Source organism: Antechinus flavipes, chromosome 4 (assembly GCF_016432865.1).
Source record: "Antechinus flavipes isolate AdamAnt ecotype Samford, QLD, Australia chromosome 4, AdamAnt_v2, whole genome shotgun sequence".
NCBI lineage: Eukaryota > Metazoa > Chordata > Mammalia > Dasyuromorphia > Dasyuridae > Antechinus > Antechinus flavipes.
Genome location: NC_067401.1, coordinates 416,055,198 through 416,077,631, shown reverse-complemented (window position 1 = coordinate 416,077,631; position 22,434 = coordinate 416,055,198). Strand labels below are relative to the sequence as shown.

The following is a 22,434-nucleotide window of genomic DNA, read 5'->3' as shown; positions in this document are numbered from 1 at the left end:
AGCCTCAGAGGAGGAAAAAAAAAGCTAGCATTTATATTATATTTAAAGAGTTGAAAAGTAGTTTACAAATATTATTTCAACTTGTTCTCACAACCACCCTGGGAGGTATGTTATATTGTTACTCCCATTTTACAGATAGGGAAACTGAGACAGAGATTAAGTGGCTTGCCTAAGGTCAGCTAATAAGCAGTCAGATTTAAACTCAGAGTTTCTGGACTTCAAGGCCAAAAGTCTATCTATTGTGTTACCTAACTGCCTATATTATAAATTGTGACAAATTCTACTGTAATTCTTGAAAGAAATAAGGAGACTAAACAGCTTAGAACAAGAGATACAAAACCTTACTCAAGTGATAAACTCTTTACAAATCAAGTTGGACCAGATACAGATGAATGGCTACATGGAACAATAAGAAGTGCTAGAAGAAAATTGAAAGAAAAAAATCAGACAATTTAGAATATCTCTTATTTAAAACACACACACAGAGAATCTGGAAAATGAGTCAAGCAAAGATAACCTAAGAATCATTTGACCATCTTAAACATAAAAAAGACAAGAGAGCATTTTTCAAGAAGTCATGAATAAAAACTGTCCAAACCTATTTTTAGAATCAGAGCACAAGGTGAAAATGGAAAAAAAATCCACTAGTCACCTTTTTAAAGAAATCCCTAAAAGAAAAGTCTCAGGAATGTTGTAGCCAAAAGCTAGAACTTTCAGGTCAAAGAATAAATACTAAAAGCAACCAGGAACAAATTTATTTCAAGCACCCAAAATCAGTCAAGATCATAAACCTGGCAGCTAAAGGAGTGGAGAGTTGTAATACAATATTCCAGAAGACAAAAAAAAAATAAAATCATAACTAAGAATAACTTGGCCAGCAAATTTATGTAAAATCTTGCACTGGAAAACTATTAACTCCAGGTTGCCTATTTTGTTGGGCTTGTGTTCTACAGAGTTCATTATACTCAGAAAGCCACAACAAGTTTTGTCCAGGTTCTAAACATGTCCTTGCTATAGATTTCCAATCATTAGGAGTTAAAACTTAAAAGCCAAATTCGCTAATATCATCTTAACATAAGACGATGTAGACCCATAAGGAGTGCAAGCCTTTTTCAGATTTTTGATAATTTCTAGATTAAACTGTATTTTCTTTTTTCTTGACCTGAAGAGTCAAACCCTTCAATCACAGGATACATTTCTATTCTTAAATCAGATGTATCTTGCCTTTCCTCTTTAGCTTTAATTAATGCCTTTTGCAATCGTGTCATAGGGGTAGACATAGCTGCTACATGATGGTGTCACTGTCTCTCCCACTCCTCCTCCTCCCTTCACCCACAAAGGGGAAATTGATCTAAGGGCACCTGCTTGGGTGTAACTGAGCTGTGAAAGTGAAAATCTCCACACTCTTTAAACTTATCAGCTTGGTACTTAAGATCTAATTCTATATGCCTTTGAGCTGCTTTATTAGTACCATCCCCCTCTTCTTCTTTCTTCTCACACTTCCTTGTCCGGCTGTTCTCCTTAAAGCTTTTCTTTCTTTTAGAACTCGTGGGCTCCAATGTTTCTTTAGGAAGTGAATCAGGACAATTATCATTGTAATATTCAATTAGTTGCTCTCACACTAGTTTCCACTTGTCTGATTCTAATTCTTCTTCCTTAGAGAACCAAGGAGACATGCATTCTAATGTTTCTAAGAGTCCAATGATCTAGTTCCAAGTTACAATCAAACCTAGGTTCTTTATTAGCTTAACTATGCTTTCTACACACTTCCCTTGGGGTGGGGAAGGCTTTTTTCTTAGCATTTGTCCAATTTCAGCTGAAACACTAGTTTAGCCCTTATCAAAGTTTCCTGCTCGTCTTATTTTTGTACTCACCCTATTTCCAGGTCATAGGGACTTCTCCACTGAACTCACGATTGTGTCAGTCAAACTGCTGAGTATAAATCGTTACATCCACGTTCAGGCACCAAAATGTAATGTCTGGGCTAGCTTTCTGGAGGTTCTCCAGAAGGGCATCGGTCTCAGCAGGATAGACATCACGAGAATGGACAAGAATAGAGTCTAGATTCTTTATTATGGCCCAGTCTTGATCTTAATGCAGAAGGCATGAAAGCCACCACGAAGCTGGTCAAAGATAGAATGTCTATCTTCCAGTCCCTGTTGGCTCTTATATACCTTATTATAATTACATCATTACAGCATACTGATTATGTGTGAACTTAGAGAACCATTACATCACCATACTAAATACTAAGTATATCTGTGATCTGAGAACAATCATCTCATCAATTCCACTGAGTTAACACTTTATTTCAAGTATACTTCTCCAAAGTTCTGCCCTCTACAGAAAACTTGGATCTTTAAATAGAGGATATCCCAGTATTTCCATTGAAGACAGTAGAGCTTTATAAATAATTTGAAATGTAAATACGGAAGTTGAGAGAAACATAGAATGTCAGTGCATCTAAAAAATTGCAAGGGACCATACAATAATGAAGTGTTTATGTTTACAAGGGAAGAAGCAAGTTTCTTCTCAGCTAATAAACAGACATATATTAATTCCTTATTATGTTCCAGGAGAAACAAAGATAAAAATGTGATCTCTATCTTCAAATAGCCCATATTCTAATGTGAGAGATAACATGTAAATATATCTTGTTTACAAGATATATGCAGAGTAGATGGAAAGTAATCTTTAATGGAAGGCATTAAATATAGCAGTTGGAACTGAAGAGGCCCTTTTGCAGAACATAGGATTTCAGATGAATCTTGAAGCCAAGGGAGCAAATGTGAGGAGCAAGAGCTTTCCAGGCATGGAGAATAACCAACACAAATGTTTGGAGTTGCAAGATGGAAGGTTGTGTGTGTTATATATATATAACATTATGGGGAAGAAAATAAGAAGACTGAAAATGTATGAAGATTCCAGGTTGTAATGGGCATTGATGGGGGGGAGAGGCTTTTTTTTATTTTAAGAATTAAAAATTAAAGAGATATGCATGGACCCTGTGTACCATAGAAGGCATAGCCAAGATGATAGAGTAAAAGTGGAGACTCAGCTGAGCTCTCCCAATCACAATGAAACAATTTCCAAGTCCAGGACAGCAGAAAAATTCTGTTTTAGTGAGATGGTAGTTAGAACCCAGCAAAGACATGAAAAGCAGGCCATTCCAAGGCAAGAACAGCACAAGCTGTTCCAGGGCACCAGTAGCAGAACTTGGCCATAGTTTATCAGTGGCAGCAGTGGCTTCAGAATCTCTCAAGTCACAGATAATTAGTGGGTCAACTGGTTATAGAGGATACTTGCTGGCATTGAGTGTAGGGCCATGTTTCATTGCCCATAGAGAGTTCTGGGTCCCAGTCCAAGAGCTAAAAGGAGCACTAGCTTATTTGTGTTTTTAGCTGAAGGGGTATAGAGAGAAGAGTGGAGTGTTTGTGGTCATTCACAGACCAGAGCATAGACCAGGAGAGCAGTGACCACGCCTCTCTTTAGATCATACCATTTTGGAAGAACAAAAACTTATAGACACTGGAGCTAGTTCTGAAAACAGCAGCAAGAAAGGCCTGAATCTTGGGACAGAGCCCAACTTTACCATAAAGTTAAAGTCAAGAAATAGGCTGGAAAAATAAATAAATAATAATAATAATAAAAGAAACTGACTATAGAAAGTTACTGTGATGACAAGGAAGATCAAGACACAAACTCAGTAGTCTACCAAATAAAAATAGCTACATGTAAAGCTGCAAAGAAAAATGTGAATGTGAAAGAAAAATTCAAAAGAATTCCTGAAAGAGCTGAAAAATAATTTTAAAAATTAAATAAGATGAGAAAATATTGAGAAAAGAATTGAGATATAAGAAAATTCTGAAAAAAGAACCAAAAGCTTGGAAAGGAAGCACAAAAAACCCACCTCAAAAACAGAATCACAAGGCAATTGCAAATAGACTTGTGATAGAAAGTGCCTTCCATATCCAGAGAGAGAACTATGAAGAATGAATATATATCAAAGCATAATATTAGCCCAATTGAGCTTATTTTTCTTTTGCAGCATGATGACCATGGAAATATTTAGAAGAATTGCATGTGTTTAACCTATGTCAGATTACTTGCTGTCTTGGGGAGGGAGAAGGGGGAGAAAGGGGAAAAAATTGAAACACAAAGTTTTGAAAAGGTGAATATTAAAAACTATTTTTGCATGTATTTGGAAAAATTAAATACTATTAAAAAATTTTAAAAGCTAGCATTAGCCAAATGGTTAAAGAGACACAAAAACCCATGGAAGACAAGAATTCCTTAAAAACAAGATGGGTCAAATGGAAAAGGAGACCCAAAATCTCATTGAAGAAAATCCCTTAAAAATTAGAATTGGGCAAATGGAAGCTAATGATCCCATGAGATAGCAATAAACAATTTAAAAATTAGCAAAAGAATGAAAAAATAGAAGACAATGTGAAATATCTCTTGGAAAAACAACTAACTGTGGAAATAGTTTGAGGAAGTAAATGGAGGAAAATTTAAGTTTGTAATCATAACCATGAATATGAATGGGATACATTCACCCATAAAATGGAAGTAGATCACCGAATGCATTAATAATCAAAATCTTACAATATGTTTTTTTTACAAGAAACATACCTTGAGCAAAGAAATGCACAAAGAATAAAGATAAGGAGCTGGAGCAGATTTTATTAAGCTTCAGCTGATGTTAAAAAAGTAGGGTTGTCAATCATGATATCAGACAAAGAAAAACTAATAATAGATATAACTAAAGAGATAAGCAGAGGCCTATATTTTGATGAAAGATACCATAAAGAGTGAAGTAATATTCATACTAAATATCTATGCACCAAATGCTATAACATAAAAATTCTTAAAGGAAAAGTTAAATAATTATAGGAAGAAATAGAGAGTAAAACTCTACTAGTGGAGGATCTCAATTTTCCCTCTCAGAAATAAGAAAGAAGTAGATTTTTAGAAAAGTTAGATATGACAGACTTATGAAGAAAATTGAATGAAAATAGAACAAAAAACAACTTTTTCTTTATGGAACATGGCACCTACACAAAAATCAACTATATAGTAGGAAATAAAAACCTCCCAATCAAATACAGAAAATCAGAAATATTAAATTCATCCCTTTCAGATCATATGCAATAAAAATTACATTCAATAAAAGACTTTGCAAACAAAGAACAAAGATTAATTTGAAATTAAATCTAATCCTAAAGAATGAAAGGATAAAAGAACAAATTATAGAAACAACAATTTCATGGAAAAATGACACAATGAGACAACATGCCAAAATTTATGGGATGTAGTTAAAACAATATTTAGAAATTTTATATCTTTAAATTTAAAATAGAGAAAGAACAGATCAGTAAACTGGATGTGCAATTTAAAAAAAAACAAAAAGGGATCAAATTAAAACTCTTTAATTAAATGCTAAATTGAAAATCCTGAAAATCTGAAGAAAATAAAATTGAAAACAAGAAAACCATTACATTAATAAAGCTAGGAGCTGGTTTTATTGGGATGGATACAATAAAGTAGATAGACTATGGTTGAATTTGATTCTTTTTTTTTAAAGAAGAAAACCAAATTACCAGTATCAAAAATGAAAGAGGTGAATTAACTACCAATGAAGAAAAAATTAAAGGAATTATTAAGAGCAATTTTGCCTAATTACATGCCATTAAAGCTATCAATCTAAGTGAAATGGAAGACTTACAAAAATTACTCAAATTAACAAAAGAAGAAGAAAGATACTTAAATAACCCTATCTTAGAAAAAGAAATTAAAGAAACTCTCAATGAGCATCTAAAAAAAGATCTCCAGGACCAGAGGATTCACAAGTGAATTCTACCAAACAGTTAAAAAATGATTAATTCCAGTACTATATAAAACTGTGAGGGAAATAGGCAAAGGAGTTCTATCAAATTCATTTTATGACATATGGTGTTGATACCTAGAGTAGAAAGGCAAAAACAGAAAAAGAAAACCAAAGACCAATTTCCCTAATAAATACTGATTCATAATTTTTTAATACCTGCAAGGAGCCTACAGCAATAAATCACAAAATTCATATATCCCATATCAAGTGGGATTTATACCACTGATCCCAAGGCTGGTTAAATATAGGAAAACTGTCAGCATAATTGAACATATCAATAACAAAACAACAAAAATCATATGATTATCTCAATAGATATGAAAGAGCTTTTGACAAAATTCAATATGCATTCTTGTAAAAACACTGGAAAGCAAAGGAATAAATGAAGCTTTTCTTAAAATGATAAATAAATGATCAATCCAAAACTATCAACAAACATTATCAGTAATGGGAATAATCTAGAAGCCTTCCCAGTAAGATCAGGGATAAAGTGATGATGCTCATTATCACCACTATTATTCAGTATTGTTCTAGGGATACTAACTGTAGCAATAAGAAGAAAGAAACTGAAAGAATTAGAATAAAACAAGAAAACAAAACTATTACACTTTGTAGATGATATCATTGTATATTTAGAGCATCCTAGTGAATCAACTAAAAAGCTAGTTAAAACAGTGGGTGGATTTTAAGCAAGTTTCTCTTGTTAAAAATACATTTCTCAAATATATAGAGAACAGTCAAATTTATATGAAAATGTCATTCCCAATTGACAAATGGTCAAAGGATATGAACATTTTTCCAGCAAAGAAATCAAAGTTATCTACAGTCATATGAAAAAATGTTCTAAATCACTATTGATTAGAAATTACAAATTAAAACAACTCTGAGGCACCAACTCATATCTATCAGATTGGCTAATATAACAGAAAAGGAAAATGACAAATGTTGGAGGGGATATGGGAAAACTAGGACACTAATGAATTGTTGGTGGAGTCGTGAACTGATCCAACCATTTGAGAAAGCAATTTGGAACTATGCCCTAAGGGCTATAGAACTATGTGTACCTTTTGGCCAAGCAATACCATTATTGTAATATATATAATATATATACTATCTGTATATCTATCTATATACTACCTGTATATCAAAGAGATAAAAATTAAAATGAGAAAAGGACTTATATACACAAAAATATTTATAGCTCTTTTTGTGGTAGCAAAGAATTGAAAATTGAAGGTATATCCATCAATTGGGGAATGGTTGAATAAGTTGTGGAATATAATATTATTATATTAAAATTATATTTCACAACTATAAGAAATGATGAACATGATATAGAATGAACTGAGCAGAATTAGGAGAACATCATATATGGTAATACTAATACTATATGATGAAAAACTGAATGACAACAATTCTTAGCAATAAAATGATTCAGGACACTTTCAAAGGACTCATGATGAAAAATTCTGTCTGCTTCCAGAGAAAGAACTGATGGACTCTGAATGCAGACTAAATGATATTAATTTTTTTTTACTTTCCTCCTTCTTTAGTTTTTTGGGGAGTGGGTTGAATTTTCTTCTATAAAGTGACTAACATGAAAGTATGTTTTATTTTATTGCACATGTATAACCTATATCAAATTGCTTACTATCTCAAGATGGGATAGAGAAAGAGGGAAAGATAGAATTTAGAACTCAAAACTTTAAAGAATGTTAAAAAGTATTTTTACCTATAATTGGAGAAAAAATATTTTTAAAAATTTATTTGGAAACAGTTACATGGGAAAAATCTTTGCAAGTTTCTCTCATAAAGGTATGATATTTGAAATTTATAAGAAACTGATTCAAATATATAAGAATGTCAGCTATGTACAAATCAATAAATGGTTAAAGAATTTTAGGAGGTGATCCTCAAAGGACGAAATCCACCAATTAACAGACATAAACTACTAATTTAAAAAAGTAAGTTTAAACAACTCTGATTTTTTATCTCCCATACATCATTGGTAAAGATTGGTAAAGAAAACAATAAAAAAAAATGACAGTTGTTGGAAGGAGAGGAGAAGATGTACACTGGTGCACTGTATATAGACCTACATTTGTCATTCCATAAAGCCATTTGAAGCTGTGCCCCTCATATCCCAAACTGTATATACTCTTTGATTAAGCTATATCATTATTAGGCATACAATTCAAAAAACATTAAAGAGATGGAAATGATCATAGATACAACAATATTTATAGGAGCTTTTTAAAAAAATGTAATATAATTGGAAACAGAGTCAAGCCAACAAGCAACAATCCTTGCTCAGTTTGCTTACAATAGCTAACATGAAAACAATTAGGGACAAATAGAATATAAATTAAATTCATGATAATCTGAGAGAGAAGACACTAAGGTTTAAAAGGGCTGAAAAAAAGGATTCTTTTAGAAGGTGGGCCCAACAATGAAGGAAAGGATGGATAAATTATGGTACATGTAATGGAATATTATTGTGCTGTAAGAAATGATGAAAGGGGGTACTTTCAGAAAAAACCTAGGAAGATTTGTATGAACTGCTGCAGAGTGACATTTAAAGAGTTAAGAGAAAAAATTATATAATAACATCATAAAGGCAAAAAATATTTGAAAGACTTGAGAATACTAATCAATCAGAAATCCAGAAAACCAATCATAAGTCATCCTGCCCTCCTATGACAAACAGGTGATGAAGCCAAGGGACAGAATGAAACACATTTTTGGACATGGCAAATGTATGGATTTGTTTTGCTTGACTAGTCTTGTTTGTTATGAGAATTGTATTTTTCTTTTTTATTAGGGGTGGGGAAGAAATTGATTGGTGGAGCTAGCTATAATGTTGACAAAATTTAGAAGAATATAAAAGGGAACACCAGCCCTAAAGTCAGGAGGACCTGAGTTCAAATCTGATCTCAGAAACTTCACTTCCTAGCAGTGTGACCCTGGGCAAGTCACTTAATCCAAATTGCCTCAGCAAAAGAAGAAGGAGAAGGAGAAGGAGGAGGAGGAGAAGGAGAAGAAGGAGAAGGAGGAGGAGAAGGAGAAAGAGAAGGAGGAAGAGGAGAAGAAGGAGGAGCAGAAGAAGAAAAAGGAGGAGGAAAAGGAGAAGGAGAAGGAGGAGGAGAGGAGGAGGAGGAGGAGGAGGAGAAGAAGAAAGAGGAGGAGGAGGAGGAGGAGGAAGAAGAGGAGAAGAAGAAGGAGGAGGAGGAGGAGGAGAAGGAGGAGGAGGAGGAGGAGAAGGAGGAGGAGGAGGAGGAAGAAGAAGAAGAAGAAGAAGAAGAAGAAGAAGAAGAAGAAGAAGAAGAAGAAGAAGGAAGAAGAAGAAGAAGAGATAAAAGAAACCAAGGAGAGACATGAGAGCATTATTATTTAAATGCATTGAAGGGAACTGAAAAAATTCCAAAAAGAAACAAGGACAGGCAGGACAGGTCTGAAAGTAACTTATTGAATTTATTATATGCTTTTTAAAAAGTTTGATATGTATATATTTCCTCCCCCTCTTTACCTGTGCTCATCATTTTAATCACAACTTCTAATTGGAGGTTTTCTCAAGGTTCTATCCTGGACCTTCTCTATTCACTCTCTCAAAGACCTCATCAGTTCCTATTAATTTAATATCTCTAAGCAGAAGACTCACAGATCTATATATTCAACTTCATTGTCTCCTGTAAGCTTTTTTTTTTTTTTTTTTTATAATAAATTTTATTTTATTTAATAATAATTTCGCATTGACAGAATCCATGCCAGGATAATTTCTACACGACATTATCCCTTGCAATCACTTATGTTTCGTTTTTTCCCCCTCCCTCCCTCCTCCCCCCCCCAGGATGGCAAGCAGTCCTATATATGCTAAACATGTTGCAGTATATCCTAGATACAATACATATTTGCAGAACCAAACAGTTCTCTTGTTGCACAGGGAGAATTGGATTCAGAAGGTAAAAATAACTCGGGAAGAAAATCAAAAATGCAAATAGTTCACATTCATTTCCCAGTATTCCTTCTTTGGGTGTAGCTGTTTCTGTCCATCATTTCTCCAATGAAACTCAGTTAAGTCTCTTTGTCAGGGAAATCCACTTCCATCAGAATACATCCTCATACAATATCGTTGTCGAAGTGTATAATGATCTCCTGGTTCTGCTCATCTCACTTAGCATCAGTCCATGTAGGTCTCTCCAAGCCTCTCTGTATTCATCCTGCTGGTCATTCCTTACAGAGCAATAATATTCCATAACATTCATATACCACAATTTACCCAGCCATTCTCCAATTGATGGGCATCCATTCATTCTCCAGTTTCTAGCCACTACAAACAGGGCTGCTACAAACATTTTGGCACATACAGGTCCCCTTCCCTTTTTTAGTATCTCTTTGGGGTATAAGCCCAATAGAAACACTGTTGGATCAAAGGGTATGCACAGTTTGATAACTTTTTGGGCATAATTCCAGATCGCTCTCCAGAATGGCTGGATTCGTTCACAACTCCACCAACAATGCATCAATGTCCCCGTTTTCCCGCATCCCCTCCAACATTCATCATTGTTTTTTCCTGTCATCTTAGCCAATCTGACAGGAGTGTAGTGATATCTCAGAGTTGTCTTAATTTGCATTTCTCTGATCAATAGTGATTTGGAACACTCTTTCATGTGAGTGGTAATAGTTTCAATTTCTTCATCTGAAAATTGTCTGTTCATATCCTTTGACCATTTATCAATTGGAGAATGGCTTGATTTTTTATAAATTTGAGTCAGTTCTCTATATATTTTGGAAATGAGGCCTTTATCAGAACCTTTAATTGTAAAGATGTTTTCCCAGTTAGTTACTTCCCTACTAATCTTGTTTGCATTCGTTCTGTTTGTACAAAGGCTTTTTAATTTGATATAATCAAAATTTTCTATTTTGTGATTGGTAATGGTCTCTAGTTCATCTTTGGTCACAAATTTCTTTCTCCTCCACAAGTCTGAGAGATAAACTATCCTATGTTCCTCTAATTTATTTATAATTTCGTTCTTTATGCCTAGGTCATGGACCCATTTTGATCTTATCTTGGTATGTGGTGTTAAGTGTGGGTCCTTGCCTAATTTCTGCCATACTAATTTCCAGTTATCCCAGCAGTTTTTATCAAATAATGAAATCTTATCCCAAAATTTAGAATCTTTGGGTTTGTCAAACACTAGATTGCTATAGTTGACTATTCTGTCTTGTGAACCTAACCTTTTCCACTGATCAACTAATCTATTTCTAAGCCAATACCAGATGGTTTTGGTGACTGCTGCTTTATAATATAATTTTAGATCAGGTACAGCTAGACCACCTTCATTTGATTTTTTTTTCATTAATTCCCTTGAGATTCTCGACTTTTTATTGTTCCATATGAATTTTGTTGTTATTTTTTCTAAATCATTAAAATATTTTCTTGGAAGTCTGATTGGTATAGCACTAAATAAATAGATTAGTTTAGGGAGTATTGTCATCTTTATTATATTTGCTCGGCCTATCCAAGAGCACTTAATATTTTTCCAATTATTTAAGTCTGACTTTATTTGTGTGAAAACTTTTTTGTAATTTTGCTCATATAATTCCTGACTTTCCTTTGGTAGGTAGATTCCCAAATATTTTATGCTATCAACAGTTATTTTGAATGGAATTTCTCTTTGTATCTCTTGCTCTTGGATTTTGTTGGTGGTGTATAAGAATGCTGAGGATTTATGGGGATTTATTTTGTATCCTGCTACTTTGCTAAAATTATGAATTATTTCTAATAGCTTTTTAGTAGAATCTCTGGGGTTTTCTAGGTATACCATCATATCATCTGCAAAGAGTGATAGTTTGGTTTCCTCATTGCCTACTCTAATTCCTTTAATCTCTTTCTCGACTCTTATTGCAGAGGCCAGTGTTTCTAATACAATATTGAATAATAATGGTGATAGTGGGCAACCTTGCTTCACTCCAGATCTTACCGGGAAAGGTTCCAGTTTTTCCCCATTGCATATGATGCTTACTGAAGGTTTAAAATATATGCTCCTAACTATTTTAAGGAAAAGTCCTTTTATTCCTATGCTCTCAAGTGTTTTTATTAGGAATGGCTGTTGGATTTTATCAAATGCTTTTTCTGCATCTATTGAAATGATCATATGGTTTTTGTTTGGTTGGTTGTTGATATAGTCAATTATGTTAATAGTTTTCCTAATATTGAACCAGCCCTGCATTCCTGGTATAAATCCTACTTGGTCATAGTGTATTATCCTGGGGATGATTTTCTGTAATCTTTTTGCTAATATTTTATTTAAGATTTTAGCATCAATATTCATTAGGGAGATTGGTCTATAATTTTCTTTCTCTGTTTTCAGCCTACCTGGTTTAGGTATCAGTACCATATCTGTGTCATAAAAGGAGTTTGGTAGGACTCCTTCAATCCCTACTTCTTCAAATAGTTTATTTAGCATTGGAGTTAATTGATCTTTAAATGTTTGATAGAATTCAGATGTAAATCCATCTGGTCCTGGGGTTTTTTTCTTAGGGAGTTGATTGATAGTTTGTTCTATTTCTTTTTCTGAGATAGGAGTGTTTAGGATATTTACTTCTTCCTCTGTTAGTTTAGGTAAGCTATATTTTTGGAGGTATTCTTCTATTTCATTTAAGTTGTCGAATTTATTGGCGTAAAGTTGGGCAAAGTAACTCCTAATTATTGCTTTAATTTCCTCTTCGTTAGTGGTGAGTTCTCCCTTTTCATTTTTAAGACTAACAATTTGATTTTCCTCTTTCCTTTTTTTAATCAGATTTACTAAGGGTTTGTCTATTTTGTTGGTTTTTTCATAGAACCAACTCTTAGTTTTATTAATCAATTCAATAGTTTTTTTACTTTCAATTTTATTGATCTCTCCTTTTATTTTTTGAATTTCAAGTTTAGTGTTTGATTGGGGGTTTTTAATTTGTTCCTTTTCTAGCATTTTTAGTTGCAAGCCCAATTCATTGACCTTCTCTTTCTCTATTTTATACAAATAGGCCTCTAGAGATATGAGATTTCCCCTTATTACCGCTTTGGCTGCATCCCATACATTTTGGTATGATGTCTCATTATTATCATTTTCTTGGATGAAGTTATTAATTATGTCTATAATTTGCTGTTTCACCCAATCATTCTTTAGTATGAGATTATTTAGTTTCCAATTATTTTTTGGTCTACTTTCCTGTGGCTTTTTATTGAATGTAATTTTCAATGCATCATGGTCTGAAAAGGATGCATTCACTATTTCTGCCTTACTGCATTTGAGTTTGAGGTTTTTATGTCCTAATATATGATCAATTTTTGTATAAGTTCCATGAACTGCTGAAAAGAAGGTGTACTCCTTTCTGTCCCCATTACATTTTCTCCAGAGATCTATCATATCTAATTTTTCTAGTATTCTATTTATCTCTTTGACTTCTTTCTTATTTATTTTGTGGTTTGATTTATCTAATTCTGAGAGTGCAAGGTTGAGATCTCCCACTATTATAGTTTTACTGTCTATTTCTTCTTGCAGCTCTCTTAATTTCTCTTTTAGGAATTTAGATGCTACACTACTTGGTGCATATATATTTAATATAGATACTTCTTCATTATTCATTCTACCCTTTAGCAAGATATAGTGCCCTTCCTTATCTCTTTTGATTAGATCAATTTTTGCTTTAGCTTGATCTGAGATCAGGATGGCTACCCCTGCTTTTTTGGCTTCACCTGAAGCATAGTAGATTTTGCTCCAACCTTTTACCTTTAACCTGCATGTATCACCCCGCTTCAGGTGTGTTTCCTGTATACAACATATTGTAGGATTCTGGCTTTTAATCCATTCTGCTAACCGCTTCCTCTTTATAGAGGAGTTTACCCCGTTCACATTTATGGTTAAAATGACCAATTCTGTATTACTTGCCATCTTGTTAACCCCGGTTTATGCTTTTCTCCCTTCTTACTCCCTTACCCCCTCCCTTACCCCCCTTCCCAGTATTAAGCTTGTGAGCTCCCCTTGCTTCTCACAGCCCTCCCTTTTTCAGTATCCCTCCCCCCCCTTAGAGTTCCCCCCCCAACTTACCCCTTTCCCTCCCAGTTACCGTATTCCCTTCCACTTAGCTTATTCCTTCCTTTTTCACTTTTCCCTTCTCACTTTTCAATGAGGTGGGAGAAGTTTCACCATAGATTGAATATGTCTAAAATTCTTCTCTTACTGCCAATTCTGAAAGCAGTAAAATACTCACTATTTTCATTCCTCTCCATTCTTTCTCTCAGATTTACTAGGTTTTCTTTGCCTCTTCATGAAATGTAGTACCCCCACTTTCCCTTTTTTCTAGTACAATGTCCTTTCCACAACTAGTTTCTAGAACAAGGTATACATGTATTCTTTATACATCTTTACAGCCGAAATATAGTTCCCAAGATTAATCTTTACCTTTTTAGATTTCTCTTGAGTTCTGTGCTTGTAGATCAAATTTTTTGTTAAGTTCTGGCTTTTTCATCAGAAATAGATGAAATTCGCTTATTTCGTTGAATGTCCATCTTCTTCCCTGGAAAAAGATGCTCAATCTCGCTGGGTAAGTTATTTTTGGTTGCATACCAAGTTCCTTAGCCTTTCGGAATATCATATTCCAGGCCCTTCGATCCTTTAATGTGGATGCTGCCAGATCCTGGGTGATCCTTATTGTGGCTCCTTGATACTTGAATTGGGTTTTTCTAGCCGCTTGCAGTATTTTTTCCTTTGCCTGAGGGTTCTGGCATTTGGCCACTATATTCCTTGGTGTTTTGATTTTAGGATCCCTTTCAGTAGGGGATCGATGAATTCTTTCAATGTCTATTTTACCTTCTGTTTCTATGACTTCTGGGCAGTTCTCTTTGATAATTTCCTGGAAGATAGTGTTCAGGCTTTTTTTTTCATCATACTTTTCTGGAAGTCCGATGATTCTCAGGTTGTCTCTCCTGGATCTGTTTTCCAGGTCTGTTGTCTTCCCCAGAAGGTATTTCACATCCTTTTCCATTGTTTGATTTTTTTGGATTTGCTTGACTGATTCTTCTTGTCTCCTCGAGTCATTCAATTCCAGTTGTTCGACCCTGATTTTCAGTGAGGTATTTTCTTCACTCACTTTTTTAAGATCTTTTTCTAATTGTCCAATTGAGTTCTTTTGTTCTGTGGAATTTTTTTCCATTTCGCCAATTTTGTTTTTTAGAGAGCTGTTTTCTGTTTCCAGTTCACTAATCCTATTTTTCAAGGATTTGGTTTCTTTATCCACTCTCTCTTTAACTGACTTCTCCAGGCTCTTTTGCCAAGTCTCTCTCTCCTTTTTCAGAGCCTCCCTCTCCTTTTCCCATTTTTCTTCTAGCTCCCTTGTGAGAGCCTTTTTAATTTCCTCCATGAGATTCATCTGTGCTGAGGGACATAAGGTCTCTTCCTTCGGGGATTCACCTGGGGACTGTTTGTTTTTAGTCTCCTCAGGGTTTGGAGTCTGCTCTTTATCTGTATAAAAGCTGTCCAGGGTTAAATTCTTTTTCAGTTTCTTGCTCATTCTGTCTATTTATCAAAGACAAACTATCAAAGAAACAGAAGGAAAAAAAACCCCTTGAATGGAGGCTGCTTTCTTTGGGGGAGGGGCAGGGTATTCGTGAGGCACAGGTCCTACTGTGCTATGGCGCCTGCGCACTGAGATCCGAGCGCTCTGAGATCCGAGCGGGCTAAGACACTGTGGGGGGGGGGGTGGCCAGGTCCCGAGAAACTCCAGCTGTTTGGGATTGTATTCTTCACCCCCGGTGTTTTTAGCTTCTCTGCTGGGCTGCTGACTTGCTCCTATAGCAAAGCTCTCACCGCAGAGACGGCTGCGATCGCGCCCTGCCCCCACTCCGCTCCACCCGGTTCTGAGCTGCTATCTGTGCTCTGGTTGCCGCTGCTGCCCGCAGACTGCTTCCAAATACCGTCCCCGCCCTCGCGCAAAAACAGACCTTTCTTGACGAGTCTCAAGGATGGTTTCTCTTGGTAAGTAATTGTATGGTTTTTTTTCAGTCGAGCTTTAATTCAGAGGCATGAAATGAAATGAATAGTGAGAGAAAAACACGGAGATTACACAGAAGTGTATTTCCTCTCCGCCATCTTGGCCGGAAGTCTCCTCCTGTAAGCTTTAACACCAGTTACCCGGTCAAACCATGTTCTAGTGACATCTCAACTCAATATTTCCAAATTTCAATATTAATATTTCTCCCTAAAATCCACTTCTCTTCTAAACCTCTCTATTTCTGTCAAGACCATCTCTACTTAGTGGAATCTCGGTTAATTGTCACAACTTCCTAGCATCTCAGAATTTTCCCTCCTTGTCCCAAAGAATCTCCAGACTTTCATGGTGCCCTTGATGGTGCCCTTGGTTCTTTGCATGCTGCCCCGGAAGTCTCCAGATATCCTTGAATCTTGTCATGTGTGTCCTAATTATGGCATGAATTTCTATTAAATTTCCATCTTCCTCCCAAAAGTCTCCTTGTCCCAAATCCTGACTGAATTGTCAACAGATAGCCTTATGGGTGGAAATGTGGTCCTACTCAATCATTCCTATAATAATTATTTCAAATATTACTCATTATTTTTATTCATCATACTAATAATAGATATATTAGATTATAAAGCACATAGAATATAATGTACAATTATATAAATATTAGCTATAGAGCACTTTAAAGCTTGTGAAGCACTTTGTATACATTATTTCAGTTGATCTTCACAACAGCCCTTTGAGGTAGCTACTAGATATTTTATTATCCCATTTTACAGATGTGTAAACTGAAGTTCAGAGGAGAGAAATAATTTGCCCATTGTCACAAGTGATTGTATACAATTAATAAGAACAATGGCTAGCATTTATATAGTACTTTAAGATTCTTGCAAAGTGCTTTACATATGTTTTCTCATTTGAAAACAGTCTTGTAAAGTAGGCACGATTATTATCATCAGTTTACATTTGAGGTGACAGAGAACGGGAGATTGGGTATCTTGGTCCATGATCAAATAGCTAAGAAGGGAATCAGAGAATTTGAATCTGTCTCCTGGGCACACTCCTACGCCAAATAAATCCCTTTCTAATATAACGTGTTGCTTACATTAATGCACTATATTTACCAATATAACCTTGTGCATTAGATGCCCCAAATCTGTAAACCTACTAATTGCTTTGCTTTACTCGGCAGCTAATCATAGACAGTAAGACCTATGATGTCAGCGGATGGGAAAAAACTTTTGGGGAGATGGCACAGCAATATTTGGATGAAAACTTTACGGTGCGGGAAGAGACTCCAAGACGAATCTCACATTTAAGGATAAAGAAAGAAACTGAGCCTCGGAGAGTCAGTAACTGGTGGAAGAGTACTGTCGAGATGGCGCAACGTTATACAGACGAGAAAAAAGTGCCGGAAGCGTTTCGAAAACTAAGTTTACAAGTAAGACAATGGAGGGAAATTGAGATTCCGAGGGGCTGTACCTGGAGGAGCATGATGGATAGAATATTTAGGGAAGGGGGGGTGAGGACAGATAATGAAAATGGGATAGGGCTGGAAGCTTGCAGTAATGTTCTCAGTGATCATCTTTGCATCTCCTTGCAGAGGGAGCGTGAGCTTTCTGTAGCTCCAAAGGAAAAAGTTATTTGGTATGTTGGAAAAGATCAAAATATCCATTCCAGATCTCTGACAATAGAAAAATTAACACCTACAGAGGTAAATGTCTGGGTTACCCATTTAACTCAATAATGTTGCGAAAGTGATGGAACAGGAGTAAGCATTTATTAAGCACCAACTAAAGCCTTCACAAATATGGTGTCATTTAATCTTATTAAACACTAAATTGACTGTAAGTACTACCTTTATTGTAATTTTGTAATCCCATCACAATCGCTTTCCACCAAACCCAGCAGGAATATCGGAAGAAATTCCCACCATGATATTTTTCTAAATGATGTGTATTTTTCTCACCGATCTCTGGGGAAGTCATCTTCTCTCAGGTCTCTGGAGAGTTGTGGGCCTGCACCTTGACAAACAGAAGGTGTTTTCCCCTCATTATCCTTCTACCTGGCATAGAATCTTCCCTTATTTCCCATCTCTCTCTTCTCCTCACCTCATTTCTTTTCCCTCTCACTTCTTCCTAATTCCTTCTCTGCAAAGTCAAATGGTAAAATGGGTGGAGCACTGGGCCTGAAGTTAAAAAGACCCAAGTTCCAAATTTAGCCTGAAAAATACACTAGCTGCATGTCCCTGCACAAGTCACTTCACTGCTCTCTGCCTCAGTTTTCTCCTCTGTAAAAGGGGAATAATAATAGCACTTACCTCCTAGGCTTGTTGTGAGTATTCAAGTGAGATTATATTTGTAAAGTGCTTATATTTAATAAGTGCTATATAAATATTAGCTATTATCAAAATTTTGAGTCCTTTTCATAGTTTGAGGGCCATATAAAAATATACATATTATATGTATATATATAAAATAACAAACACATACAAAATATGCAAATATACAAATATACAATATAAAATATACAAAATTAAATATAGTGTATTTTACTATTATTATATTATTACTACTATTATTATAACTACTGCTGTTTCTTCTGCTACTAGCACTACTACCACACCACTACCACTGTCACCACCACCATCACTACTACTACTCCCACTCCTTCCATCATCACTATTACTACTCCTACTACTCCCACTGCTACCACCATCACCCCTACCACTGCTACTACTACTGCTGCTGCTGTTGCTACAATTACTAGACAGCATTTATAAAGCACTTTAAGGTTTACAAAGTATTTTACAAATTATCTCATTTAATCTTTTCTTTTCTTCAGAGTACTCCTACAACATTTTCTTCCTTTCCAAATTTAGGAGTCACTTTCACTTAATTCTTTACACCTCCCATCTTTAAATCCAAGCTTCATGCCTCAGTTACTAAATTTTTTTCATCACCAATTTCTCAGGCCTATGGACATTAATTCATCCTTCTAATCTATAGATACAGAGAGAAAAGAGGTGTTTAGATGATTCTATCCAGCATTAGGAGCCAGTTACATAACAGGAGTTATATATTATTTCATTTGATCTTTAAGACAACCATGCCTTGTAAGTGTCATTATCACCCCTACTTTATAATTGAGGAAATTGAGGTTAAGTGACATGCCTAGAGTCATATAGCTAAGTAAGTATCTGAGGTTGGAGTCAACCTCTTCTTTCTGACTCTAGACCTATAGCTTACGCTGCAAGTGGTAAAGTCAGAATGGAAAGCCCGGTTTTCTAATTCTACTGTATAACATTTTTAACGCGTTGTTTTTAATGTTATTAGTAATGTCTTTAACTTTAGGCTTCCATCTTTTTTTGAATCAAATATAAAATCTTAACTCCTTTTCTTTTCCCTTTTTGGCCATTTCTGAGGTTCTTTTCAAGATGTGTTTTTATCTGAAACATTAATCAGCTGATTGGGTAAAAGTCTTTTTCTAACCCTAAGATTCTGTGATTTTAAATGCTGTGTATAAATTCTTTTTTTTAAAGGAAACTCCTTCTTTCTCACCTTTTCTTCCTTTCATTGAACTCTTCTTTATTTATGTCCCTGTCCCCATATCCAGCCCAGCTCTGATATCATCCCAAACCTGAGTGATTTGGTGTTTGGATAGAAAAGACAACTTTGACAAATCAGTAGCTCTGTTACTTGTCCTCACCAGCTAAAACTGGAGACTAGGTCATGAATAGAAATGTCCTAGAGCTTCTCAGCCAGCTGAAGTTTTCCTTGCTGAAACCCTTCACTTGTTCTCATCTTCCATTTTCTTTGTTAGGAAGAATTGACTGCCCTCGAGAAATTCACCAACAACGAAAAGGAAAGATATGAATCCCTACAACTGATTGAAAATCTAAAAATTAAACTTCTGTAAGTATCAGGTATCCTCAAGGAAGAAGAGCAAGGAGAGTTGTCCTTCTGTCTGGGAATGTTTTCATATAGCAAAGATTGAAAGCTGTAAACAGTGTTTAAGTTGAAGGCAATTGAAACGATGGCTTCTTTTATAGCCTTCAATCATTCCTCTAGTTTTCATTCAGAGGAAGAGTATTGAATGGTAGTTTCCATTTATCCATTTTGAGGCTCCACCCTGTAGTAATGAAGCAAGGCAATAGCCAATCCCGTGCCACCTCCACCCCTTCACAAGGGATGAATAAAGTAAAATTAGCATCCGTGGTAGTACCAAGAACCCAGTAAAATGACCCCTAAATCTTCTTTTCCACGGCCAATTCAGGGACAAATTGTAAGAATTATTGGGAAACAAATTATTGGTTAGAATCTGTGGAACAAATCACTTAACCCCAATTGCCTCAGCCAAAAAAAAAAAAAAGTCACATCAATTCTTGGACTCTGTTTAATTCTCTAAGAATATATCTGAGAGAAGTGTCAACTTTCATTGATAGAGAGATTTCAAATTGATGCCCAAATTCACTTGGAAATTTGAATGAGAGGTAGCTAGCTGATGCAGTGGACCTGAGTTCAAATCTTATCTCAGACACTTAACACTTCTTAGCTGTGTGATCTTGATCAAGTCAGCCCCAAATGCCTTTAAAAAAAGGGAAATGCGAATAAAACCACAGGTCTGCTCCTTAATGAAACATTACTGAAATTTGCATCTCTTTGTTTACATAAGAACCAGAATTATATAATTATATAAGAACCAGAATTCTGAACATCCTGACTGTCAGATTCCATTTGGAAATCTTGATATGCATAGATAATACTGACAAATTCTTTCTTTCTACTGATAAATTCTTATACCAAAGAGATTTATAAATCCTACCCATCTCACTCTCTGCCCCCACCCCATGGGGTTTTTGCCTATGACAGAGACACAGAAGTTCGTGTCCAACAGGCAGAAGAGAAATTTGAAGAAATCAGTGAGAAGCTGACTGAAGCCCTTGCCAAAAACCGTCACCTGCAGAAGGAGCTGGAAAAAACAAATGAATCTTTAAAGGCTTTCATGGCTAAAGAAACACCCAAAGATGAAGCTGAGGGAAAAGATGAGGCTAAGGATAAAGATCAAGATCAAGAACAAGATAAGACTAAAACTGAGGATGAGGTTGAGGAAGAGGAAGAGGACAAAAAACCAGGACCCTCTGAAAAGAAAGGTGGTGGTTATTTCCTATGCTTAGAATAACTCTTAAGTGTTTTAGAAAAGCTAAAGAACATTCAAAACACCTTCCTGGTTTGTACTTGGAATCACAGAATTTTAGAACTAAAAGGAACTACAATTTCCTATCATTTGACAGTTTAGGAAACAGAAGACCCAGGATAACCTAAGGAGAAATTATCCAAAGTTGCACACAGTTTTGGATCTAGAATCCTGAGCCCTTTCTACTTTGTCATATTAGTAATGTGTATAAGTCAGAACAAGAACCCAGAAAATCCTGTTTAAAAGCCAGGTTTTGAGGAAGTTTGCCAGTTTTGTGAAAATTATAGAATCACAGCATTTCAGAAGCCAAAGGAACCTCAGAAACCACCCAGGGGGGTCCTGGAGCTAGATTGGTAAAGTCATTAGTAGAGAGAACTCACAGGTGAAGAAACTCATAGCACTAAAACATAAACCTTTATACATAAAGCATAAAACTAAACCTTTTATTATTAGAGAATTACAGAAAACATTGGGAGGTTAAGTAATTTCCCTGTGGTCACACAGCCCTGTGTATCAGAGGCTGGACTTCAAGGCCTCTCAGCCCAAGAACTAAAGGCTCATCCAGTCTTTGCTTGAAGACTCCCTGTCTTCCTTTGATAGCTAATTGCAATCACCGTTTGTTGGCAATTTCCAACTCTGGAACCTACTTCTTCTCCCTGAGGTCAAACAGAATAAGTCTAATCTTTGCTTCACATTACAGGTTATTCAGTACTGACTAGAAATAGTCCAAGTGGGACCATTTCCAGATTTAGCGAAAAAATAAAGCTTTTGACTTTACAAAAGATAGGTTCCTCAATCTGGAAAATTTTCTCTAGAGTACTGGAATTTACTTTTGCACAACTTTGTGCTCATTCTTCAAGTATTAATTTAAAACAAGGTTTAGGCTATTATGAGCTAATCATACAAGTAAATGATCCCTTCTTATATCTATCTACTCCCCAGCAAAAGCAGACACTTTCAGCTATTAACAGAGAGACAGATTGAAAGAAAATCTGCTGATTCAAACAGGAAGGAGAAAAAAAATTGAGGCAGGAAGGGATAGATGAGAATCCTGAAATCAGGAAGTAGATTTCCAAGAACAGCAATACTGTCCTGGGACAGTCAAGCTGCCCCAAATGTTTTTCCCATACTGCCTGAAGTTTAACCATTTAGATATTCAATATCCCTAATAATCATCTAATTCATTTGTTATCAGGATTCTTCTTTGCAAATGTTTTGGGGAAGGTTATGGGGCTATCATATTAGTAGGGATTAGTTCTTTGAGAATGATTTGTTATTTTATGCACCATATAATAGAATATTTATTTATTTATTATTATCAGCACATT

At 35.4% G+C, this 22,434-nt stretch overlaps 1 protein-coding gene across 2 annotated transcripts in view; it reads left to right on the top strand.

The window, feature by feature from the left end:
* The window catches only part of AXDND1 (axonemal dynein light chain domain containing 1), a 124,590-nt gene that overhangs the window by 101,794 nt on the left and 362 nt on the right, over positions 1–22,434 (top strand). The window contains exons 22-25 of one of the 2 annotated variants that reach the window (XM_051998855.1): positions 17,103–17,351; positions 17,514–17,624; positions 19,733–19,824; positions 20,782–21,062. In XM_051998855.1, coding sequence (XP_051854815.1) covers positions 17,103–17,351; positions 17,514–17,624; positions 19,733–19,824; positions 20,782–21,062 — 733 coding nt within the window. The remainder of the gene's footprint in view (positions 1–17,102; positions 17,352–17,513; positions 17,625–19,732; positions 19,825–20,781; positions 21,063–22,434) is intronic. The other variant, XM_051998856.1, reaches the window with a different exon arrangement.